Source organism: Theropithecus gelada, chromosome 5 (genome assembly GCF_003255815.1).
Source record: "Theropithecus gelada isolate Dixy chromosome 5, Tgel_1.0, whole genome shotgun sequence".
Classification (NCBI taxonomy): domain Eukaryota; kingdom Metazoa; phylum Chordata; class Mammalia; order Primates; family Cercopithecidae; genus Theropithecus; species Theropithecus gelada.
The window spans coordinates 182389017-182416392 of NC_037672.1; the positions used below are offsets into that span (position 1 = coordinate 182389017).

The 27376-nt window shown below is 39.6% G+C and overlaps 1 protein-coding gene across 4 annotated transcripts in view; it reads right to left on the reverse strand.

Moving 5' to 3' along the window:
• Nucleotides 1-975: 975 nt before the first annotated feature.
• The window catches only part of PDLIM3 (PDZ and LIM domain 3), a 34251-nt gene continuing 7850 nt past the window's right edge, over nucleotides 976-27376 (reverse strand). The window contains exons 2-8 of one of the 4 annotated variants that reach the window (XM_025385126.1): nucleotides 23817-23968; nucleotides 22174-22258; nucleotides 13087-13154; nucleotides 7095-7358; nucleotides 5370-5500; nucleotides 3373-3484; nucleotides 976-1710 (exon numbers count right to left, since the gene is read on the reverse strand). In XM_025385126.1, coding sequence (XP_025240911.1) covers nucleotides 1521-1710; nucleotides 3373-3484; nucleotides 5370-5500; nucleotides 7095-7358; nucleotides 13087-13154; nucleotides 22174-22258; nucleotides 23817-23968 — 1002 coding nt within the window. In that variant the 3' untranslated portion in view covers nucleotides 976-1520. Of the gene's footprint in view, nucleotides 1711-3372; nucleotides 3485-5369; nucleotides 5501-7094; nucleotides 7359-13086; nucleotides 13155-13521; nucleotides 13710-22173; nucleotides 22259-23816; nucleotides 23969-27376 lie in introns of all 4 variants that reach the window. The other 3 variants (XM_025385127.1, XM_025385128.1, XM_025385129.1) reach the window with 3 other exon arrangements.

Genomic DNA, 27376 nt, shown 5'->3' on the forward strand with positions numbered 1-27376 from the left:
CGCCAGGCACGTATTTTGGCTCCTCTCACGTGGTCAAAATCCTGAACAGGTCAGGGTCAGAAAGAGTCAGTTAAGTTTGGGAGAATCCCAGAGCAATAAAACTTGTGTCCCGTTTGGGACCTTATGGGAGGAGAACACTTGTTCCAGGCCAGACAGCAGCTGCGGTGGGGTAGAGATGACCATGTGACACAAGGTAGTGAGACAGAGGGTCTGAGGGTCTTCACCCTGCTGGTTCCCCATGGTTTGAACCTGAGGGAACAGTTTCAGAAGTTCCTCTATGTCCCCAATGGGGAACATGGAAAGTAGGTGAGAGATGCAAGTCAGGGGCATTCCCCTGTGGCCACCCTGGGTGAGAGGCAAGGTAACACGGTGCAGAGCCTGCAAGGTAGGCTGCCTGCTCCAGGGCCAGGTGGAGTGCATGTCTCAGACAGATGATCCGTGACTCCAGGAAAGCTGAGCTGAGAGTTTTGGAGGTGGCAGTGGAGGTGGGATTATTGCCTGGCCCCAACTATGTCAAGAAAACAGACCACAGATCACAAGTGAAACCAAGGATTTCAACAGTGGATACAAGCAGGACCCCAGGAGACCAGCACCCCCTGCCCTCCTTAGGAAGTCCTCTAAACTGTTTCCTCCTGGAGATGCCATCTTGGGAAGAGGAGGAGGTGGTGAACCATTGAGCCTGAGAAACAGCCGTGATGGACTTTGAACCTTCAGTCTGACTATTGATCTGAAAGAGATATTTAAATCGAAAGAGACTCTGTTGAAGCAAGTGAAACTTTTAATTTGAAAGAGACTGAATTACCTTTAGCAAATTTCAGTGCTTCGCCTATCATCAGAAATTTTGTGCTCATAAGAGTAATGAGAAGAAACCACATTTATCTTAAAATATTTATTAGTGTACATGTTAAAATATGATTGGGTTCTCTCATTGAAATGTTGATTTTATTTGAATTCAATGAATGCCACTTCATTAGGTATTTTTAAAATCTTTTATGTATTTATTATGTTTGTTGCATCCAGTGGCATAATTGTTTGAATATAAAACTAAAGAAATTCAGGGACTTTCTCCCTAACATGCACTGTAATCGTTAAAACAGAAACAGACAACTGCAGATTATGTTAGAATACAAGATTGTTATTTGGTATTTACCACAATTGCAAAATCAACTTGTCAACGTAAGACAATTAGACTTCTTCAAATATCTTGATGTTTACATGTTTGATGGCTGTAATATACATGTAAATTGTGGAGTATGACATACAAAAAATTATTGCTTTAAATATCATTATTGCTAGCCCCAGACAAAAAGGGTTGCAAAACATAGCGAAGTGTATGTTTTTGTCACATAGCAGGCGTTTGCCTCCCATTCCTTTTCCTCCATAAGCAATAGGATAAAGGTCTAAAGCCTTGACTTCAGATTTGGAGCTGACAATCTGCACAATCCTTCTGCCCAAAGCCATGGGCGTCTTCCTGTGTAAGTGTGCGTGGGTGCGTGCGTGCGTGCCCCGCCTGCAGAGACTTAAGCTTTGGGATACAGAGTGACCGTGTCGTAGCCCTCTGGGGGCTTCGTACGGGCTCTTGCATGGGTTTCGCAGTACAGCTCCCCTTCGATGAAGAAGTAGCCCTTTTGCTTGAGGTTGAGGTTGCAGTCAGCACACACGAAGCACTCAGGGTGCCGGTACTTATCCCGTGCCTTCACCACTGCACCGCTGTTGGGGAAGAAAATGAGCTCAAGTTAAAAAACCACAGAGCAAAAATTGAGACAAAGTAGAGAACCCAACAGAGAAGGCAGGTGTTCTCTATTTCAGTCAGGAAACAATGGCCTCCAGCTGTGAAAACATGCACAGCCGTGAAACTGTATGTAATTGTCATGGAGATCTAGGATATCCACAACAAGCCATCCCATGTTTCTCTCTGGTGTTGACGTGGGACTATGTTCAGATTTTCAAAAGAGTCCTTAATAGAAAATTTGTAGGATCCTACTTCATGATCTTTCCTCATCATTTCTTTGAAGAGGGAGACATGATGGAGACAAGACCAACCCCTCTGCAAAAAATTCTGCTTTTGACGGAGTGGTCATCTACCCAATGAACAGAGTCTCTCTGATTGCTTTCCATCTGGGTGGTCCAGCCTTTATTCAATGGAGCAAGAGAAAACAGATCAAAGAGCAGAGATGGAATTCCTTTGGGGTGGGTGGACTAGCTTCTACTGTGAACAGTTTACTCCAGCTTAGGCACAATGATTGCTTCTGGTAACGTCAGGCACTATTGTATTTTACTGAGGGCCTCTCTGCTCTGAGCTCCCTGCCCTGCTTTGACCTTTTGGTCCCACGTTCCTCCTCTTGCCCTAACCAGGTTTATCCCCCACTGCCCTCTTGGGATGTATCCTGGCTAACCGGACAGAGGACACATCAGTGTGTGAATTCATGGCAGGGGAATGGAATAATGGGATGGGGATGTGCCCACATGGCACGAATGCCGTGAGGATGTCAGAATTATCTTGGTTGACTTGATCCTGAACTAGCAAGTGTGGTTATTTAAACATAAGGTCCCCACTGGGCGCGGCAGCTCACAACTGGAATCCCAGCACTTCGGGAGGCTGAGGCGGGCAAATCACCTGAGGTTAGGAGTTGGAGACCAGCCTGGCCAACATGGTGAAACCTCCTCTTACCAAAAATACAAAAATTAGCCAGGTGTGGTGGCGGGCACCTATAATCCCAGCTACTGGGGAGGCTGAGGCAGGAGAATCACTTGAACCCGGGAGGCAGAGGTTGCAGTGAGCCAAGATTGCGCCACTGCACTGCAGCCTGGATGACAAAGCAAGGCTCTGTCTCCAAATAAATAAATAAATAAATAAATAAATAAATAAATAAATATTTCCTTGTAATAGAAGCTGACAGTAGTTTTTCAATATTTTGTTTCAAAATCTGTGTAACTTAAACTGGGTAAAGATAATGTATTTTAATTAACATCCTCATGCTGCATTTGTTTCCCTGTGTTTATACAGAGGAGGATACTATGTATACTAAATGTATACACTTACTAAAGACTAGACATTAACAGGGGTGGGGGAGTTTAAAGTGAAGTCATGATTCTTAGAAGTGACTTTTCAACATATATTTGGGGTATTTTTTTTTCATGAGAGTATTCTGAAATTGTAAGTCAAAATTGCTGATTCATATGATGTGACAATTTGGAGGTATATCTAAGGAGTGACAGTCACAATGTGTTAAATGTTGGGGACCTATGTTTCAAGTTGATGAACAGAAGTTTGGTTTTCATAATTGCCTTTAGTCTATAAAGTCTTAAAGTAGAAGAAATGAACTGTCGCCAAGCGGTATTGTAAATTCCAGGGTTAAAAATGACACTTACACTATGCCACTCCCACATTTGTCACAGAGCGGCATCCTCTGTGCCCCGCCTGCACCGCCATGGACTTTCGTCACCGGAGCTCTCACGCTCCGCGTTCCAGCCGGACGGTCATCTGAAAAACAAAGTGTTTCCATGTATGGCTAGGGAACAGCTGGCTGCAGCTTGTGCTAAGCTTCTATTTTAAACTGTGCACTTTAGCCTTCAGTTGCATCTGCACTGTCATATTCCGAACAGGACTGATGCAATCATAAGGGACGTTGTTCTGAAATAGGGCATTACAGAATGGAATTAGAGAAAACATTTATTTTGTTGTTGTGGTTGGAGGAAACTGTTACAAAACGCTCAAAGGAGCGGAGGGCATTATTTTTTATTGTGGCAAAATATACATAAAATTTACCATTTTCACCACGTTTAGGGGTGCAATTCAGTGACATTAGGTACATTCGTAATGCTGTGCAAGCACTGTCCATATCCACCTCCGGAACCATTTCTTCACCTCCCGGAAACTGTACCCGTTAAACGGTAACTCCCTGTGCTCCTGCTCATAGCCCCTGGTAACTTCTATTCTGTTTTCTGTCTCTTGGATTTGCCTGTTCTGGATCTCTCAAATAAATGGAATCATACAATATTTGCCTCTTTGTGTCTGGCTTCTTTCACTTCACATAGTGTTTTCAAAGTTCATTCATGGTGCACCATGTGTCAGAATTTAATTCCTTTTAAGACTGAAAAACATTTCATTGTATGTGCACACTACATTTTGCTTATCCATTCATCATTCGATGGACATTGGGTGTTTTCCCTCTTTGGGCTACTGTGAATAAGATAAATGCTGGCATACAGGCCGGGCGCGGTGGCTCACGCCTGTAATCCCAGCACTCTGGGAGGCCGAGGCGGGTGGATCATGAGATCAGGAGTTCAAGACCAGCCTGGCCAAGAGGTAAAACCCCATCTCTACTAAAAATACAAAAATTAGTCAGGCATGGTGGCAGGTGCCTGTAATCCCAGCTACTCGGGAGGCTGAGGCAGGAGAATCACTTGAACCCATGAGGCAGAGGTTACAGTAAGCCAAGATGCGCCACCCACTCTAGCCTGGGCAACAGAGCAAGACTCCGTCTCAAAAACAAAAAGAAAAAGAATCTGTTTGAGTCCCTGCTTTCAAGTCTTTTGGGGTATATTCCTAGGAGTGGGGCTGCGGGATCACTAACTTTTCGAGGAGCTGCCATTCTCCCTGAGGGTGGCTGCTCCCTGTTACCTTCCCCTCAGTAATGCACAGGGTTCCCATTTCTCCATATGCTCACCAATACTTGTTATTCTCCATGCTTTCTACAGTAGCCATCCTAATGGGACATTCTGCATTTTTGTGTGGCTTTTAAAGGACAGTCTATATCTTTTGGGCATGGAGAAGCATAGGTCAGGGCAGGAGCCCTGAAGATGACGGGAGTGGGCTGGAGACCTGGGTCTGTGGCTCACTGACTGTGTGGCCTTTCACAAGGCCACCTGCCCATCCCTCGCCTCTCATTTGCTAAGTAGGGCAAATAATAGGCTCACCTCCCCAAGTTCCTCTGAAGATTAAATGATAATGTGTGCAAAATACTTTTCACAGAACATGGAACATAGCAAGGGTTTGTTAGAGTGTTGTTTAGTTTTTGATGATGGTGATACTCCAGAGTGTGGGGGGAGGCTGAGAAGTTTGACAATATTTGTTTAAAACGATATCTCATGACTTGTAAGCTGAGTTAGCCCTTGACAACCATTAATGCAATTTGTCTTTGGTGTCCTTTTATGACTTCAGTTGGTGGCTACTTGGACATGTCCCGGAATCTCCTTTTTTAAACTAGGCACCATCCATATCCTATCCTTCTGTGCAAAAATTCACTTGGCTCCCAATTAAAACCAAGTTTTAGACTTTTGTTCCCAGTACGTTTGCTGTCCTCCCCGTCCCGCCGCCTGCAGTAGCCTCTATCAATACGTTTCAGCGGGTGTCAGCGGCTGCTCACCAGAGCCATCGTCCACCATTCCCTGGAGCACTCTGAAGGAGCCCGACTGGCGAGGCTGTGTGGGCTCATTCCGATTGTCGTGGAGCATCCGGTACACGTCCGACTCGGGGGGCACCGAGGCCGTGGGCTCGCTGAAACACAGGCACAGCGGGGAGCATCGTCAGGCGCTGGGAGGCACCAGACGTGCAAGAGGCCACAGACATCAATACTCAGCCATTACTCTATGCACAGCCACTCCTGAACAGAGGTCTAGTATTTTCAAGTGAATCTCTAGTATAGTTAAAAGCATAATGTGAATTCACAAGGCTGCCTTGGAAATGTCATTGAACAACAAATAGAGGAGTTGCATCCACACTCCTCCACTTGGCAAAATACTTTGGAAGGAAAGTAAAAGATAATTGTCAGGAAATAGTAATTAAGAAAAACAAGACTTGAGTCTGATGGATATATAATGATAGATGTGAACAAAATTAACTTTTCCCAGAGAAAAGGCAATATACACATGACGGAAAGTGCAGCAGTAAGCACCCAGTTAGATTGTTCTCAGTCATCAAACTGTCAGTAAAATTCAGATTTACTTTTGATATTAAACAAAAAGTATATGGTTTAATATGTTTTTAGTTTTAAGGCTAATTTGTCAACCCCTGGAAATAATAAGGGTATCATTTTACTTGTAAATTCTAGGAATTTAACATCTCAGGGTTTGAAAGCCTGTAATATAGAAACTTACATTTTTATATCTGCTGTAATTGACTGCACTGTCTTTTAAAAATAGCCACATTAAAATTCATTTACTATAATGACAGCAGCTTTATTTTAACATGCTTTCTACAAATATATTCATAATGGACAATAAAGAATTTTATCATAATACTGTATGTTTAACACTAAAAACTTTATTATTTTATATCATTTTATTGCACTATCTAGAAAACATACTATCTGTAATATTTTTATTACCTATGTCATATTTGCAAATGGCTTTGAGATATCTTACACTATTATTAATTCAATGTGTTCATCCCAAGAGATAGCTTTGAGATATCACTATTTAACACTCTTAAGCATTATAATAATTTAATTTATAAATAGTGACTCTGTAATAGTGAAAGAAGCAATAAGATTTTATCCTATAATAAATATTTTTAATCAAAATCTTTATGGCAAAAGTACTGTGAACAAAGAGTTATAACAAAGAAAAAATGAGTCAAAAAAGACCAGCAAAAATTCAATATCTACATTAATAGCCTGAGGGTATTCACCCAAAAACCTTCACGTACAATAAACATTTTAAATGGGTAAATAGTGACCTCTCCACAAGCTCTATCAGAAGAGAGAAGAATCATCTCATAACACTCCTGTAAACCTCCCACCTCCTTCCTCATTTTTGATCCCCAAAGGACATAGGGTATACTAGATTATAAATAACTTTGAGAAGTATTACACCACACATTTGTAAAGTACATTGTAGCTTTTGAGAGACATATACATTTGGTCCTTACAGGATTTCATTTTATTGCTATCGGACACATAAAGCTCTACTTAGATAATTCCCCAAATCACCTTTATCATCAAGCCTAGATATTTGCAATAAATCCTTAGTATTTTTAAAAAGCTTTTCACATAGCTTTCTTTCCATTAAGACAATGTTAAAAGACACCCGTAAAGCTGACACTGCCCACGTGTTTAGTTAATATGCCCATGGTTCAAAAAGACTCGTATTACCTCATCAAAGGTGTTTCCCCTAGGGCTGTTGAAACCTGACCCTGAAGTGTTTCCATAATATTGTCATCTGAGTACAACTGCATAGGTGTATTAAACTGAGCATGTACAATCTTCACACCAGGAAGTTCCATTTCCAAAGGAATGTTAGGGGCCAGCTTAGCCGCCACTTTCAAGTCACCTGGGCAAATGGTACTAACAGTACTGACAGAAGAAGGGGTGCTGCGTCCACTGCCACAGTCAATCCCGGAGGGGGTACTGCATCCACTGTGTTAATGACCACGTCACACACAGATGGCACAGGGAGCCAGACAGTCCAGACAGAAGAACACAGAGAACAGGTACAGAGAGGTTAAAAGGAATTGAAGACAAAAGTGAGAGGTGAATTACATCAAAATAAAACCAAATCTTGATTTGTCACTAGAATTTGTTTAAAAAGGGAAGATGTTGAAAAATTCGTGATTGAAAAAAGTTTAATAAAATTAAAAGGTACAGGTGATACTGCATTTTTTGGCTCTGTTCTATGAGGCAATGTGTAAGTTGAGGGTTACATGTAGAAAAGTTGTATATGAAGTAAGTGGAAAATTTGCAGCTATCCTCACTTTTTAAAAATAGGCCAAAGACTTTAAAACTGGTCAATATCACAGACAAATGATGAAGGAAAATTACATTGGCTGGACATCCTTTTACATTTCTCAAGTGCAACATTTAAAATTCAAGTTTTAGTGAACACCGAATATGCAGCATGAAGATGAAATCACATATTTGATTTTGAAATCAATATTTCAAAATCAGAAGTATATTTCAGTAACACAGTTGAGCTTTAATTAAATAGTAATTGGTAACTTGCAGGTTTTATGGTAAAGATTATGTTTTAAGGCTATCTTGTAAATATTTTGTTACTATTTTAATATTTTCTATTTTTACTCTTTAATTCTGTGAGGAGTACACTTTAAGACAGCTGTTCAGTGGTTTAATACAAGCCCTAGAAAAAAACCAATAAATGCTTGTCACCTTGATATGAATGATTAGAGGAGAAATAAAGTGGTCTTTCACTCTTTTGATGCTTATATTTCTTACATAGCTATTCTATGCACAATTTCAGAAGCACACATCTATCCCATGCATATTTTCCTTTTCCTTTTAAAGATGCATTTCAGGGACTTATTAAAACATCAAAGCCCAGTCATGCAAATCGAAGAACTAGGGAGATTTCACATTCTATTTGGAAACTGGATAGGGGTCAGTTAACAACTGACATGCTAGTGACTAAAAAGTCCATTTTCCCACGTGCATGAGAGATACCAAGAGATTTTTGTAAAAAAAAGCATAGTCATTTAAGACAAAGCAAAAATAAATATTAGTATTAATATACACATCTATCATACTTTCCAGTTAGTGTCGCTGTAAGCTCAAGACAGAGAATGGATGTATATGGTGTGTTTACCTCTAAGTCCAGATTGTCTCTGGTCTCAAGTATGGCCTCATATCTGCATTTACTCTCTAGAGGTATTAATGCTAACTTCAGCCCATATAAAGATAGGAAACCAAAATGATATTGAGCAGGAACTTTTTCCACTCCAGCAATGTTGCATCCTGATTAGTCTGGAGAACTCATGTCACTAAATGGGTTTAAATTTTTTTTTTTTTTGTCTTGTGTTATCCAATTTAACTACCTACATAACCTAAACCAGACAGGTGAATACGAGCTTGCTCCTTCACTTCCTGCCTTTTGAGAACCTATTGAAAACCCAGACTGTACAATGTTTAGATCACATACCAAAATGTCAAGTGGGCTATTCACCATTTTTTAGGGTCTATACTGACTCTTGAAATGGACTGCAGCTGGTAAAAGAATGTGAGGACATTTTCAGTTGCAGTGCGGTTTAGTCAGGATCACGTGGATTTAACCTGAGTGTAATGAAGCTTATGAAATCAGTTTAGGGATTTGAAACAGAGTTAAATCTTGGGAGACTTCAGCCTCCCAATAATGAACCTACTCGACTGACATTTATAACTACTCTTACCCTACTATGTGCCAGACATAGTGCCCGTACTGGGCAGATAAACTATGATCAATTTAGAACTTACAGTTATGTCATGTTTTATAGTAGTTATCAGTAATATTTTTCTGCTATAAAAGTCATGTATAACTTTTGACTCCTCCAAAACTTAACTACCAATAGCCTACTGTTGAACGGAAGTTTTACAGATAAACAGTCTATTAACACTTAAATAGACTACTATCTATGTATATTTTATACATTCATGGCAAATCTTTTTCTTAATTTTTTTGATATTTCAAGGCTACAGTTAGTGACCTTTTTCAAATTGTCGCAAATCTCCAAAAATTTTTCCAACATATTTATTGGAAAAAAAATCCACATATAAGTGAACTTGCACAGTTTAAACCCATGTTCTGAGGGTCAGTAGTAAATGCATATTTGTGCACTATGTAATTTTAGTTGAGCATGCATTCCTAGTTCCTTTATCAATCAGGCCCATGTCTATTAAATAAATGAGAAATGAACGCTAAGCAAACAAGGATGAACTTTTATACATTTCTGGGCCAATTTAAAAAGATCTTTTAAACTGATCCTTTAAGTAAAACGGGTTTTCATGGATTCCAGTCACTGTGGCTATCACCGGGGATATATCATCATGGGTCACCACGACCTGTTCCTGATGACCTGGAAAGGTAGATGCCAATGAGATTTTCTGAGACTGACTTAGTGACTTGGCAAGGCCACTTGTGAGGTTGATAATGCAGTCAATTACTTCGTGCCCAGATCCATCATTTGACAGATTGCTAATTTCTCTGGGGTGTGTACAGACATTTTGGGGCATACTTCTGGAAGCAACTTGTCCAAAAACCACTCATAGGATTGTATTTTATCACTTGGATCTAAAATACCTTACATATGTATTTAACTGTAGCTTTAGCCTTAAAAATTTTATATATTTGCATGTGAAAACACCAGTCTTTTAAAAGGCTTCAGTCATGATGAAATAATCAAAAGAACCATAGCTAATAGTAAAACCCCAGGGAAATTAAGCTGTTAACAATTTAGCATGTGCAACTTACTTTTTTTTTTTTTTTTTTTTGAGACAGAGTCTCACTCTGTTACCCAGGCTGGAGTGCAGTGACATGATCTCGGCTCACTGCAACCTCTGCCTCCCGGCTTCAGGTGATTCTCATGCCTCAGCCTCCTGAATAGCTGCAATTACAGGTGTGCACCACCATGCCTGGCTAATTTTTCTATTTTTAGTAGAGATGGGGTTTTATCACATTGGCCAGGCTGGTCTCAAACTCCTGACCTCAGGTGATCTGCTCACCTTGGTCTCCCAAAGTTCTGGGACTACAAGTGTGAGCCACCATGCCCAGCACTAGCATGTCCAACTTACTTTGGATTAAAGAAGTTCATAACAGTGTAGTTATAGGGTGACTGGTTAACAACAATTATTTATATATTTCAAAATAACTAGAGGAGTGGATGTGGAATGTTTCAAAGCACAAAGAAAGTGACTGCTCGAGGTGATGGATACCCCAATTACCCTGATTTGATCATTACACATTGTATGCATGTATCAAAACAGCACATGTACCCCATAAACATGTACAAGTAGTATGCACCCGAACAAAAACTACAGTTGTTTTAAAAGTTAAAAACACATGTAGTTGTAGGTTGGTATGCAGCCACTTACAATTCCACCTTGATGAAGAATAGTTTGGTGGGAACAAAAAATTCAGAAGTTACAGCAAATAGTGAGGAGGCACAGGAAGAGAAGAAGGATGTTGGGGGCACTCTTTAACAATTCTACTTCTTCTTTTTTTTTTTTTTGAAGACTCACACCGTCATCCGGGCTGGAGTGCAGTGTCATGATCTCAGCTCACTACAATCTCCACCTCCCGGGTTCAAGCAATTCTCCTGCCTCGGCCTCTTAAGTAGCTGGGACTACAGGCGCCTGCCACCACACTCAGCTAATTTTTTGTATTTTTAGTAGAGATAGGGTTTCACCATGTTGGTCAGGATGGTCTCAAACTCCTGACCTCGTGATTCGCACACCTCTGTCTCCCAAAGTGCTGGGATTACAGGTGTGAGCCACCACACCAGGCCTTATAGTTCTTTAAGATTTGTGCACTGGCATCTGTTTTTTAAGCAAATCCCCTCATTTCTGTTTCTCTCCTCCTCCCTTCCAAATTCAGCTATATTAAAAGGTGTTATCTTCAAATGACATTATGAGCGGCTTGTCATTATCCCCATGTTTAAGTTAAAATGAAAAACATTTTTTAAAGGCAATTATATACCTAGGATTCTCTGACTTTCCTGACTTTTTATAAAATTGAATGTTACAGGTTTTTAGTAAAGGCAGGATAAGTGTTACTCTAACATATCACTTTATTCAAGCCTTCTGAAGCCCTAGAGCTGGTGTGGGTGGACTTAGTCACACTAACCTGAAAAGAATGCAAGTTATTAATTTTACTGTGCTCTTTTGGGAAGTTGTATATATTCAACAGTAAAATATTGTATCATTTTAACTTTAAATCCAGTGTTTTGTTATTGGGATTGGGCTGGGGTGGGGAAGCTGCTGAAAGTGGAGAAACGGAAAAGATGCAGATGAGAACAGAATGGGAACGAGGGAACACACAGAGAGAGGCAGGAGAGGACACAGAGCTGCCAGCATCGGGAGCGAGACAGCTCTGGACTCTTGCCACTCGCTCGGGAAATGGTGTGCACCCTCAGGATTCGATTCCTTTATGCAGTAAGCATTTATTGGGCATTTATTTTTTCTGTTCGTAGATGGTTGCTTATTGAGCATTTATTCTGTCTCATTTCTAGGTGCTGGGTGTACAATGTTGAGCCAGTCAGACCAGGCCCCTGCAGACACTGAGCTCACGTTCTAGTGGAGGAACATATGTTCACTCATGGTTGCCTTCTTAACGCCTTTCTCCTGCTCCTCCAGTCCAGGGCTCCTTCCTGGATCTGATATCACAAGAATTGTCCGGCATGTTTTGAGACAATCACCCGACTCTGCCTGTAGCTTACTGAAAGGTCTGGACATGGAAATCATACAGAAGGGATGACCCCCTCTCCACAGCCTATGGCAGGAGTCATAAGCTCGGGTATCTAGAGGGGCCAGGAGGTCACACATGTATGAAAATGAGCCACGTCTCACACACTTAAGAGTGATGCGCATTTTGACAAGATGGTGAGTTTAAATGTTCTGTCTAAAGGCACTTACATTATTTTTTTTAAACAAAAAGGTTAAATAAAACATGCCTGTGAAATAAATCCACCTATGGGCCACCAGTTTGCAACAGCTGCGGTAAATCATATTCAGTGTTCCTGTCAGAATCAATCCAGTCTAACCACCAGCTTCCTTCCTGTGGGCTGACCGGCTTAGCTGAGGTCAGAAGGATGGAACTGAGGTTTCCTGAAGTCACTGTTTCCTGATTTGGCAATACAGGGCATTATTTTCTTTCCCCTTAGGTTGGAGTTCAATTTCTAGAGAACATATTTGAAAAGGATGATCTGAAGATGATCAGTTTCTCTACTGAGAGACGAGAAGGAAGAGCTTGCTCCTTATCATTCTGTCTTGTTCACCTGACTCCTTGCTCCTAACCGGGGCTGGTTTCCATGCTTGCTCCCGCTGGCAGGGCTTTCCTGACCTGGGATAGATATACCGACTGCCCGACTCAAAGGTCACGGTGTTCTGGATGGGATCCCCAGAGCCTCAGGGGTGTTCGCTATAAATACACGTGGTGATTGCATAAAATTTCACAGCTCTGTAATCCTGTCAATATTTACTCTTGGAAATGAAAGTTATTTGGCTTCTGTACTCTGCTAAGTGAGTTTGTTTCTTTTTGCTTTTGAAATAAGCTTCGCAATGAGAAAAGCCACTCCAAACATCTACAAGTTACTTTTCTCGATGATTAGTAAGAACTGATTTAAGAAGCATGCACTGCAAACTTCACAATCTCAGAGCTTATGACCTGCTTCGGCCCGGGATTATGAAAGGTTTGGGCCGAATATTGTGCTTGTGTTCAAAGTAGTTCACATCCTGTAAAAACAAAGCGTTAAAAAGGCCCCTCAGTGGAAGACGAATTCTTTTTCAGATAAGATTAAACGAATGATAATTGTACAGAGAGGATTATTTACCACCAACTATCGTCATAACTAGCAAAGGTAATGATGGAACCAGGACGATCTCTTCTTTTCAACCATCTATCCACTAAATGGTCAGGCACTGGCGGACCGGGCCCCACAGCAATTAGAAACATGTTTTAGATGCTTGTCTTTAAAAGAGAAATCTGATAGTGCCTTCAGGAAAGTAAAAATAAAACAGCAAGAGCTGGACTTTTGAAAAGAAAAGAAACCATACTATCACTGTTAGGTAGACTGTGGCCAGAGCAGAGTCGGATACTTACTTTTGAGGTGAGCTAGGAATGAGACCCCGCAGCTGTCCATGAAGCGCATCTTGTATATTGCTAGTTGAATAGAGCCCAATTGGTGAGTTATAGGAAGCGCTCACTACCTGTCTTTTGTCATCAATGTTTGCAGCTGCAACAAAAGGCTGGGCCCTTCTGTTGTGCGCGGTACCAATGGGTTTGAATTCCTGTACAATGGCAGACAAAATACACAGAGCCACACAGCGCACAAGAAAGCCATTAGTGAGCGAAACCAACAGCATCACTACTGTTAATAAAGGCATCTTTACCCACGACGAGATTGATGGGAAGATTAGAGGAGTTAGCCATACACTTTTCCATGGTTTTCTCTGAACTTTACATGTGCTATATTCACTGATCAGATGTTAAGGTGAAAAGGAACGGACCTTATTTAAAATATTATAAAATAATTTAAACATTGCATCTCTTATCTGTCCCTGACTTCTTTATCTATAGCTTTAAGAAATTCTAATGACTCGTTTGAATGCAGACATTTTGTGTCAGAAAGGGGATTTTTGGCTTGAAAATTATACTTAACATTTTCTCAAGTAGAATTTACATATGGTTTCTCTTCTATTGATATATTGATAAACTTTCCCCCACTTTGAGAAACGAGGGAACAAAACAAGGAGAATGAGCGTTTATGAATAACTAACTACCCTGAATCATTCAAACTAAGCCAGGTAAAGACGCGTTTTCAAAAACGTCTTTAAAAAAAAGTTCTTAACTTGGATTAAGCTATAATCTTAATTTTAGAAAAAACAATTGAAAGACTCTTTATGAAAGAAGGAAGAGCATACACAACCACCCCTCCCTTTTGTATTGTGATGATTTCATGCTGTGTGTTTCGAAGACCTCTTCATGTTTACTCTAGTCCCCAAAAGACTAAAGTCAGTAACTCAGAGAGAAAATGTGTGTGATTCACAGGAGGATTTTCACTTTATTCCCTGGGAAAAGGACCAAACAGCAGAGTCCTCAACCCTGAGTTGGAAACATGTCTGAATGATCTGAAATCTTATGTTATTTTTTTTAATGTGGGAATCATGTTTTCCAGATTTTATACAGATTTATAATTTCATAAAGCCTTTACAACTTTTTTCTTCTAAGCAACAGAAGAAAAGCAAAAGGGAATATGCTCAATCACAGGTCACTGATTCTCTTTCCAAATCTTTTATTTATTTATTTATTTATTTATGAGACAGAGTTTCACTCTTGTCACCCAGGCTGGAGTGCAATAGCGTAATCTCGGCTCACTGCAGCCTCCTTCTCCCTGGTTCAAGCATTCTCCTGCCTCAGCCTCCCGAGTAGCTGGGATTACAGGTGCCTGCCACCAGGCCCAGCTAATTTTTGTATTTTTCGTAGAGATGGGGTTTCACCATGTTGGCCAGGCTGGTCTGGAACTCCTGAACTCAGGTGATCCACTTGCCTCGGCTTCCCAGAGTGCTGGGATGATAGGCATGAGCCACTGCACCTGGCCCCAAATCTTTCTATTTGGCAGAATTAGTAAGATAAATCTTTCTAACACTATTTTCCCTTACACATTCACATCAACTTCATTTACTTTTGTGAATGTGGCACCCGTGTTCCAGATTTGAAATCGTTCAAACATATATAATTATTTGAAATAATACTGCAAAGAGGTTATTGTCTTTAAAGCATTAAAAGATCCTGTAGTATTTATTTTTCTCTTCATTTCAGGTAAGTTGTGGGTTATGCTTTTCTGTTAGAAAACAGACTGTCGAAAACAAAAAGAAGAAAAGAAGGAGGAGGAAAGAAAAGAGAGTCTTTCTTCCCCAGGTGTAAGACCAGAGTTTTTCATAGAAGATTCTTGTGCCTGAGAATATGAACAACTTCCTACAAAACACTTTCTTTCAGTTCTCCTGAGCGTCCTCCTTCTTCTACTATCCGGGCCTACTGGCAAAGCTCACTTAAAAAACAAAAGTTATGCCAGGGCAATGGGGTGCAGCTTCGAATCCTAGCCTAGGAGATTTTGACTCCACCTGCCCCAAGTCTCAGAGGACCTGAGAATCCGTGATGCGGTGAAGAACAGCTTTTCTCTCACCAACCTTGAACAGCGTATTTCAACAGCCTCCTGAACCCAAAAAGAAGGTCTGAGTTGAATTCAATTTAGTCTGTGATTTTCTAGTGTGATTGAGTTGGCTGATATCTTGTTCACTTAACTTTTTTCCTTCATAATAAAGGCTCACGGCCAAGGAGTTGATTAACATTATTGTAGCTGCTCTTAGGGAGCAGAATGACCCAAACCATCAAATGCAGCTTTAGAAAAATGCCTAATCCTAGAGCCTGTGAAAATGTGTGTAGCTAAACATTTATAAATGGCGCAATCTAAATGTTTTAGCTGATTTATTAGTGAATTTGGATTGGCTGAGTTTTGTGATTAACCAGTATAATTAGCCATTATTATGGCATGAAAAACTAGAAATAATTGTAAGTAATGACAATGGCCATGATTCAAGCCTTTTTGATATGAGAGAAGACAGCACGCTAATTGCCTAACTGCCTAGTTTAGTTCTGGTGGATTATAAGTCTCTCAGGCTAATTAAAGAATCAGGCATTACTGAATCACTTGTTTTGTGGAGCTTAGCTTTTTTTTTTTTTTTCCTTAAACAAAGTAAGGCCTGCCTTAAAGTCTTGGTAAGTAGAATTGAATTAATAAAAACTAACATAATATAATGGCTTTATGGAAAATACCTCTGCCCTTATTTCTTCTTAGCCTTAAGATGATAAATAAATACAGGTAGTGTTGTCCTGTAAATGAGGCAACTTCTCTGAAAATATTTGTGCATTCATAATCTCTAGTAGAATTTCTAAATAGCAGCATGTAGTTAATCAGCTCCAAGCAATTTCTTTGCAATTTTCGGTTTTGGTTATACATATATTGCAAAGATCACAAATGCATAATTTGTTAAAAAAAAACCCAAAAAACAAAAAACCAACAACCTCTATTTTACATTCAGATCTTAAAAGAAAGTGTTTCTAATACAGGCTGCAAACATTTTTATTTAGGCTTTGCAAAGCATTAGTTTATGGGCTTTTAGAGTCATTCCAAAAAGCACAATGAGGTGTATACACCAAAGGTTAACAAGAAATTTAAGTGGGGCACTCAGAGGCAACATTCTATCCAAGGCTTACATCATTGTTGATGGTCAAATGTAATCAAAAGACAAAACCAATTAGAAGTCTGCTGTTCCACTTTAATTCATTTTTATTTTTCCTGGAAAAATCACAAGTAACTGAAAATACCAGTTAAAAAAGTGTATACAACAGTTAATATAGTCCAGCTCTTGTGTTTATTCTGTCTAGACAAAACCACCCAAATCATTCTTATTTCTTAGGAATTCAATATGTAATGATTCCCATGAATTGATACATTTAACATTTTTAGTTTAAATGTTAGAGGCTTATATTAAGGAACAACACTTTGAACTAACAGAATGCTAGAGCTGTCGCAGTGAAAGCTAAGTAACCTGACAGAACTCTGCTGACGTGAAGAGGATGCAGCCATGGACAGCGGTCTCCCGCATCCTCGGAATGACCTCAGACACGACAGCAGTCAAAGGCTTCACCTTTCAACTTCTTACTTGGAGACTGCTCACAGGTAAAGATTCAGATAATCTTTACGATTCAGAACCATCTCCAACAGAAACAGTATGTTTGATTCATATACACACATACATATCTATATACAATATGTATACATATGTATATATCAAATCAAATCATATATATATGAAAAAATGGTGGGTATATAAGAGAAACAAACTCTATGAAGTGATCTTATATTTAATCAAGCCATGATGAAGAAATTATATTTCATCATGTTTGAAATTTATAATCACTCCCTCCTCATACTCACCCCTCAAATGAACAGTAAAGACACCCTTATCATCATTTTTCCTCCAGTGAGCAGTTTCAAGGGTTACCCATCTCTCACTGGGAAGAGTTTGAGGAAATGGTGATTATGAAAGCTTGTTTTATATGGGCTGCCTTCCAGTTACCAAAACACTTTTTATTTATGAAAATAAAAATGACTTTATCGCACACTCTTCTTGACTGTGTATGTAAACTCTACCATCTTCTTTGGCAAGGATGCAATCCTTTTTATGGAAATGGAGATAGCTTTCTTCTTATTTAGATAAGAACCATCTTTGTTTCTGAAAAGCATCTTTCTTGTATTGTGATAGGCACTGTATACCTTTGAGTTGTTCACCCAACATTAAGCAAATATGAGGGCTATGGTTTGAGACTGTAAGCTTTGAAAAAGGACAAATAGCTTCATTAACATACTCTTAGTCAAGAGCAACACTTTGTACTGAAAAATGGACCATATTGTCTATTTTTGTACAGAAAAATAGATTGCGTTCAGGATTGCATTGAAGGCATTTATTCAGGTGCTGGGAGTTGATCTAAACAACACCTAACATGCTCTTTACGCCTAAAATTCAAGTCTAAACTCATAAAAACAAAATCTAACTATTTGATGATAGCATGGAAAAATTATTATTATTATTATTATTATTATTATTATTGTTATTGAGATGGAGTCTCACTCTGTCGCCCAGCCTGGAGTGCAGTGGTGCAATCTTGGCTCACTGCAACCTCTACCTCCTGGGTTCAAGCGATTCTGCTGCCTCAGCCTCCCCAGTAGCTGGGACCACAGGTGCCTGCCACCACATCCAGCTAATTTTTTGTATTTTTAGTAGAGATGGGGTTTCACCATGTTGGCCAGTCTGGTCTCAAACTCCTGACCTCAGATAATCCACCTGCCTTGGCCTCCCAAAGTGCTGGGATTATAGGAATAAGCCACGGCACCCGGTCAAATTTTTAAAATCTAGATATTAAAATTTTATATCAACGATTCCTATAACCGTATAAGTAAACGTCTCCTTAGCTTAAACCTATGCACAGGGGAAAAAACCCAGAAATAAACATACTAACATTTTATTATCTGTGACTGGGCTTGGATGGTAGAATATCGTTTTTTCCCCAACAAATAGATATTAAAGTGAAAAAGTGTATTTTATTCCAATGTCAAAGGTCACATAACTTACAGTAAAAGTTTGACTTGGGTTGAGAAACAAAAACTCAAATTTCACATTGCTCAATGTCCTTTTGCTATTCATCTGCAATGACATCTTGAAGCATGATACATTAATGGCATTTGTTTCTTTAACTGACACATATTTGCTGTCCAGAAGATTGCTCTATTTGCAGAGTTATCATTTTGATAAAAAAGAAAAAGACATCTTTTTTGTATAGCTTTGTATTACTTAGAAAAACAAAAAACCCTATAACCATAGCTCAGCTTTTCTCCAGTCTCAGTCCACAAGTGAAACTCACTGTTCGACTTTTATTGGCACATTTTGTTCTAGTTTACAGGATTTTTGGACAGCAGGAGATAGACTGCAATTTAGTTATTTTCGTGTGGGGAATGTCTGTCCTGAAGGATCAAGTCACATAAACTGGCCATGCAGACATCTGGCCTGAGAGGCTCATAAGGAGTAGAAATCCTTTGGTTCTTTAGTAGAACTGAATTTGTTCTTATATTGGAGCATTTCAAACACTGGCCTCTTGGAGAGGATGTCAGTAAGAATTAATCATGACGCCAAGCAATGGAACGTTTAAAGGCTCCATCTGACTGGCTGCTATAGACCTTAACCTAATCTTAACCTTTAAAAAAAAAAGCAATTTTATCTCATTTTTCTCATTTGTAGTATCATAAATACTCATATTTTCTAACCCCCAAATGTGGGACACAAGGGCTAATACATGATTGACAAGAGGTCAGAGTATTTAAAATTAGGATTATGCCTTAAAATCCCATCCTTAGAATAACCATAGTCATAAATTAATACTCACAGACTTGCAAAAGAAGCCTCTGTTAGAGCTACAACTTGGAGAATCACCCTTAAACTCCAATTCTGGAGAGGTGTTAGCAAGACGCGGGCTCCCATCCTGGTCTAAACTCACTTTGTGCTTAGTAAATACCTGCTGAATTACCCCACATGCCAGGGTGAGGGATGCAACCATGAGGAAGGATCACTGGGGATTTGGCACTTTGGTCAGATCTGTCTAGTTGGCCTCATTTCTTGCATCTCATATTAATGAAACTGGGTTTAAAAATTAGGAGAAATTCTTGCATGGAAAAATAATTTGCAAAGGGTGCAGTGCAATATTGGATGTGTGCTGAGTAGGGAAAAGGAAATGCAGAGTCCCATCTGGTTGGTCCAGGTAGTAAGAGGCTGAGTGGTCAATAAATGCATGTATATTGACTTTAATTTTCAAAAGCACCATATAGTCTCTTTTTCTCATGTGTTATCTCCAGGTGATAAATTGACGAGGGTGGGAGGAAGCAGGTTGGCTTGGGCATCTCTGCAAAGGGCTAGATACAAGTGAGAACTCTACCTCAAGAACTTTCTTTTTTTCTTCCAATCTTTTCTTCTAGCAAAGCAAAAGTTGACTAGAGGTATCATTATTCACCAGCCCACCTAGTATGTCACGGGGAGTCGCCATCAGCATTCAGATCCCTTCTCATTGTATTTATTATCTGTGCCATCCATTTTATCTTTTGCTCACTTTCCCCAAAGAGCAGAAAGTCTTACCCTACCTAAGTATCCCACTCAACTTTCTTTTTCTTTTCTTTTTTTTTTTTTTTTGAGACGGGGTCTTGCTCTGTCACCCAAGCTGGAGTGCAGTGGTGCAATCACAGCTCACTGCAGCCTCGACTTCCTGGGCTCAAGCGATCCTCCCACCTCAGCCTCCTGAGGAGTTGGGACTTACAGGTATGTACCACCACGCCCTGGTTACTATTTAAAATTTATAGAAATGGGGTCTCACCATGTTGCCCAGGCTGGTCTCAAACTCTGGGGCTCAAACAATCTTCATGCCTCTCCCTCTCAAAGGATTATAGGTATGAGCCAACGCGCCTGGCCCCACTCAACTTTCAAGATTAGTTTCCGTGCAACAGCTGGGAGTGATGGCAGAACACCATTCTGAGAACTGGCTCCCAGGACAGGTCCTGGCAATGTTAGAAAATGCACAGCTCATTTTTAGGCCCTTCAGTTCCTTTCATCCATTTGTCAGCTATTTATTGAGCTGTGGGCTATTTACTGAGCTGGGGGGGCTTAGAGGGAAGACAGCAGCCTCAAGCTTCCTGCCTTCATGAATATTCTCTGTCCTGATCACTCCTTTTGGGGCTTATTTTTTCCTCCTTTTTGCTTTTAGTGGATTTTAGATTCAGACTCCACCTTCCCTTTAGTCAAAACTCTAGGACAACAATCTAATAAACTCATTTCCTCTAAAGATTATATTGCTCAGGGTCCTTCTTCTCCCGGAGAGATTCTATTTTAACTGAAAATAAAGCTGGGATCCACTTGTCATGACCCTTGTAATAGCAATGAAGAAGGCATTTCTAGCCTCTAGGATGTCCTATCACGTAGGCAGCTAACTATCTCACCAGCAAGAAAGGCCAGGAGATTTTCTGATTCCAGACTGGGGTGGGGGTAACGTACTGATAATAAGGAGAACTACCACTTATTTGAGTATTTCTATGAACAACTCAATGTGACAACTTCTTCGCTTGTATTATTTTATTCTAATCTTTGAGAAGCCCTAGGAGATACATGTACTGATGTTATTCAACATCTTTTCGCAAAAGAAATCAGAGGCTTACGGAGACAAGTGGAAAACTTGAAGGACAAACTCAGGGGTTGATTTTCTTGAAAGGGGAAATACTTCTAAACATAAATTACAACTGTGTTTTCAGTTCCCTTTCATCAGTTATATAGAAAAACTACATGCTGGGAATATCTAATCAGTTTAGCAGGAACATGTGTTTCAAGAGGGGTAGTAAATGTATGCATCTGTATCTCTAAACCTTCAGAGCTTCTATGTCGAGGTCATAAAATGCTTTTCTTAATTAGATTTCTCAGTACATCACAATCAAGATTTGATTTAATTTCAGGTTTTTTTGGACCTTTTGAAAGTAGACATAGATCAGCATCAGATGATTAGATTAATTTAGTTTATTACAGTTGCCTCCAGAGAAAATCCTTTATCTTTTATAATTCAGCTGTAATGGCAGAATATCACCATGATCACACTAGGCAACACTCTTTTCTTAGAGTAAATTTAATTATAGAATCCCAGAAGTGAGAATTAAAGAAGAATATAAAACAAGATCTGGGTGAAGACCTCAAAGGATTGAAATTCACAATAACTAGTAGATTGGAGGCACCTGTTTCAAATGGTAGACCTTATTTTTGCCTTGCTTTGTTTTAACGACTTCAACTCCTTAGATTACCTCACGGTCATTTCACAGAAGTCCATCACAAGAAATGAAAAAATAATAAGTGGACTCTGTAGATTTAGCCAAATTCTTTCTGATGGGAGCATATTTTGTCTTTCAACAAGATGTTCACATAGGAACACTACTTTTTCTTGATGTAAGAAAACACGGATAATATAAATTAATCTCAGAGAAGAATGACAGACAACAGCTTCATCAGGTGGCTTGTTCCAACTTTTCTATTTGTCTCTTCTTCCCCTTGGAAGGTATCCCAATGATTTAAAAGGAAATACAACGTATAACGTTTGCTCTAAATTTCATACCTGTGGTTCTGATTCTAAGTTGATTTTGAAAGGATGGGCTTTCCCATCTTCAGACACCTGTGGAGACCATAGGCGAGTTTCTGCCCTGGAAACAAAATAAAATTTGTAAACTTCAAATTCTAATGGTACTTTCAGTTTTAGTATACTTTAATTTCCCATTATGTTTGTGAAAATACTAGCAACCCTCACTAACTTACGCAAAAGCAATATTTCTTTGCTGCTGATTATTCTGTATTTTCCCATATAATTAGTCTTTTTTTTTTTTTTTTAAGATGTTGTCTCCCTCTGTCACCCAGGCTGGAGTGCAGTGGCAAAATCTTGACTCACTGCAACTTCTTCCTCCTTGGTCCAAGCGATTCTCCTCCCTCAGCTTCCCAAGTAGCTGGGATTACAGGTGCCCACGACCATGCCTGGCTAATTTTTGTATTTCTAGTAGAGACAGGGTTTCACCAGTTGGCCAGGCTGGTCTTGAACTCCACACTTCAAGTGATCCACCCACTTTGGCTTCCCAAAGCACTAGGATTACAGGTGTGAGCCACCACACTCAGCTGAAGACTTACATTTTTAATGTCCTTTTGGGGACTGTAGACTAGATAAAAATTGCCTGGAGTACACTGGGCAGTTTCTGGAGGAAGGAGGCCTGCAATGCACGTGGGGAACAGGAGAGGGAGACTCTGCAGGCACACTCTGCAGATGACCACCAGGCAAGGTCCCTAGACCTCCCTACTTCCCTCCAGTCCTATTGAGGCCACTGCAGAAGACAGTGAGTGATCTGTCAGGTGGATTTGTTACTGGTATCAAGGAAATGTGCTTTGTCCAACCCTTCCCGTGCATCTGCCTGTGACCTAATGGCTCCTAAGGGACTGTAAGCTTGGCATGAACACAGGTTATGCATCGAGAGTGAAAGAATCTACTTCACCCCATGAAACAGCAGATTGGTGGATTGATTGATCCTTCTGTACCACAGCAGGGAAAACTGCAAGTACAATCATAACAGGATGAACACACAGTAACAATCACTATAACAAATTATTATTATCATGGTTCAGTTTTGGATCAGGGATCTGACGGCAGGAGGTCAGGCTCAATTTCTTAGTGTTTTTGGGGGATAGGGTAAGAAATGTCTCAGTATTTAACATGCCCACGTACATACGCACTCTCACACCTGTAATGTTCCTCTGGGCTGAATTCTGTACAAAACAGCCAATGGCAGACAGTATATTAGCAGCCAGTTTTTAGTACAATTACAGTTGGGCAAGTCAAGAGATTCTTTCAGGGGAATCTCTCCATTCCGTTCCATTCTCTATTACACCGAGAACAGCGATATAACTAGTTGTGTTCAGTGTTTACGTGGCCAATAGTTGTTCTATTTTCATAGTTAATTAACTGGGTTATTACTGGAACAAATTCTTTCAGCCTCTTTTATTATTCTAACATTCCAGAGAATCCTTTTTAGAAACAATTTGTCAACAACTGCTAGATTGACTGACTTTAGTAAAGAATGAAGTAGTTGATATATAAAAAAGCCAGCCAAAATACTAGGTCTGTGGCACTCCTTGCTAGGAGGATAAAGTTATTTATAGTTCTGGTTCAGGTTCTCCTGCAAAACAGATCAGATTTAACTACCATTAGTTAAGAAGCACCTGTCAACTTTGAGACACAGCTGGTGAGCTGCTGCTTTAATCCTGTCCTGTGCATCAGCATGAGTCATGGACTCTGTCCCAAAGCCGTCAATAGCCAGGATGACATCTCCAGGACACAGGTTGGCAGCGGCCGCCTTGCTTCCTGGTGTAATCTGGAAGAAATCATGGCACTATTTAAAAACCAACATCCTGCAATATCTTGAGTTTTGTGCCTGACATTTGTATTTCAGCCTGGTAACATGTTAAATGTTTCACTGGGCGGAAAAACTGTAAATCTAACTTAAGAAACTCTTAGTTGGTCAATTGAGTTAGGTCTATTTTCTCATCATGTTGAATAATTTTGTTTCTTACTAACCACATTGGACATCGTTGTATCTGTTACTCTCTTTTAAAACGTCTTACATAATTCCCGGTGTGGATCATACATTTTTTGTTTTAAAAAATTATTTTTCATTTTTCATCACCCAGAAGTCTCTATTTGGGAATAGAGTTTTACTATATTCAGGCAACTTTTATATTCAGATTGAAACTGCTTTCAATCCATATATAGCAATCCTTACTATTTATCATCTTTAAAATTCACATAAGAGGCATGCAATGGACTGAATGTTTATGTCCCCCCCAAACTCGAATGTTGAAATCCTAACCACAATGTGATGGTATTTAAAGGAGGGACTTTTGGGAGGTAATTAGGTCAGAAGTGAGGAGCCCTCATGAATGGGATTAGTGCCCTTATGAAAAAGGCCTCAGAGAGAGCTCTCAGCTCTCTTGCCTCCAATAAGGAGAAAACAATAAGAAGTGAGGTGTCTGCAACCCAGAAGAGGTTCCTCACCAGAACCCAACCATGCTGGTATCCTGACCTTGGATTTCCAGTCTCCAGAACGGTGAGAAATAAATTTATGTTGTTAAAAGCCACCCAGTCTATAACACTTTGTTTAGAAATCTGTAGAGACTAACAAGAAGAGGCCAGATAATACACAAAATTATAGCTTCTCTTGAACCCTTCAGAGAGCTGAAGTCACAGGGCAATAAACTTAAAATCTAAGGAAAGATAGGTGCCTTCAAGCAAAGGCAAGACATGAGCACAGGCTCAACTGCATGGAGCAGGGCATGGAGGAAGACGTGGCTCCCATACTAGCTGTTATGAAGAATTCAGCTAAAATTATTAACAAATTGCTAAAGATCCAGTGTGAGTTAACATGAGTGTATAGAACTCCTGGAAACCACAGACACAAAGGAAGTTTGTATTCACTCATGGTTTCTTCTCCATGAATGAAGAACAGATGAAACAAACACAAGACAACTAACAAGACAGTAGATTTTACTTAAACCATATCAGCAATTACATTAAATGTAAATCATCTAAACACATCACTTAAAAAACAGAGACTATCAAACTAGGTGAAAAAGCGAGATCCAATTTTATGCTGTCCACATGTTTTTCTTTCAGGGGCAGGAATACAAGGAATACTTAAGAATACAGAATATGGGAAAATATGGTTTTCCATACTTTAAAATATTTAAAAATAGAAAGGCGGTAATCATTACTGTTGAATATTCAGTTAAAGGCAATGATTCTTTTGACCAGTATACCTACTCCCCATTTTTCTGGGTAAATCCCAACTATACACCTCTGCCGACAGCTCACATGGGTCTTAATCTTGCCTATTTCTCGCATATCATCTTACATTATTCCTGCTCTCCCCCATCCATGGTGCTGTGGCCATTCTGATTTCCTTTTAGTTCCTCATGTAGGCCAAGCTTGTGCCCCTTCTGGGGGTTTTATGCGCTCTTATTTCTGCCTGAAATGCTTCCCTTACTCTTCACTCCTTCTCACCCTTTAGGTCTAGGTTCAAATCCTGCACTCTCAGAAAGACTTTGCCAAACATCTGAAGTAGCTTCTCTAGTCCTTCCCCCATCGTTCTTCACCATTATACCCTATTTCCTTAATGAAAATTATTTGTACTTTTATGTTTATTTGTGTATTGTCTATCTTCCCAACTAGACTGGATGCTCTTGAGGACAGGTACAATATGATGTATATTTCTAATACTTCACAGTGTATACCCCAGTACTTAGAATTATTGAAGAATCAATTAAAAAGCATTTAAATCAGAGCTTACATAAAAAAGAACTAGTCCCTATCTACCCAAAGATTATAGCTTTTAATGTCAACTTGTCATTGCTACGTTTGCGAGTTTCTAACAGAGCAGAATACATACTAAGTCAAATCTCAAACTGCTCCAGGAGGAAACTAGATTATTTCTAATGCTTTGAGGATCAGTAATTAATTCATTTGCTTTTTCTTTATTTGCTGATTCTAGCTATCTAATTGTGGTTCTAAGGAAGATACAAGTTCATCTAAATAAATAAAATTGCTAAAAGAATAAGTTCTCATGTGTCCTGGATCTTCTGTCTCATCACTAAAATGTTTATTGTACTCACTTTATTTCTGTGATCATCTCACTGTAGCTATCACAATGATTTTTCCAGTAGGAACAGTTAATAGAAGCTGGGTGAAGACAACTGGGGATAACTATACCTTAGCCTTTGGGAGGCATTTCATAGCGTTTTCCATTTAGAAACATTCTCAGACTCAGAACTGTTAGAACAAAAGTTACCATTCCCAAAGTGACTTGTAGGGATAAAAATAATCTTAAACTTTCAATTTTCTCTAATTTGTCAAAATCAGTATTTTCTATTTTTAAATGTCTAAGACTAGAATAATTTTCTTTGAGTTAAAACATAGGCCAGGCATGATGGCTCATGTCTGTAATCCCAGTGCTTTGGGAGGCTGAGATGTAAGGATTGCTTGAGGCCAGGAGTTTGAGACCAGCCTGGGCAAAATAGCGAGACCCTGTCTCTACAAAAAAAATATTTCTTAGAAAAGCTAGGCATAGTGGCTCACACCTGTAGTCCCAGCTGCTCAGGAGGCTGAGGTGGGAGGACTGCTTGAGCCCAGGAGTTTGAGACTTCAGAGAGCTATGATCGCACCACTGCACTCCAGCCTGGGCAACAGAGGTAGACCTCCTCCCCTCACCAAAAACAAAACAAACAAACAAACAAAAACACACAGATGGTATATTTCAATATATTTGCTTTCAGAGCCTAACTTAGCTTTTCTAATACACCTAAATAGATTTAAGTTATGTAATACTCAATTCTGATTTGGAAAAGTCTAACTTTTCTTTTAGCTCTGGTTAGGATGAGTGTAAGGTGGGATAAGTGGAGGTTTGTTTCTGCATGTGTCCACACTAATTTTAAACAGACATCTGAACAACAGCCTTTCATTATCTAAGTCCAATATTTATTGATATCTAGAGTCATACCCCCAGTATTCAACTTAGATAATGAATAGCTATTGGATATCTAAGTTGAATATCTTAGATACTGAATATTACTAAAATTTGCTAACAATATTAATACTGAATAACATCTTATACTTATGCAAAATGTTACATTTGCAAAGCTCCTTCTCACACCTTTGCCCATTACAGCTCTCTAAGACAGGCTGGAGAAGGAAAACTGGTTCTGGTTTTCAGAGGAGAAGAGGTGTCTAA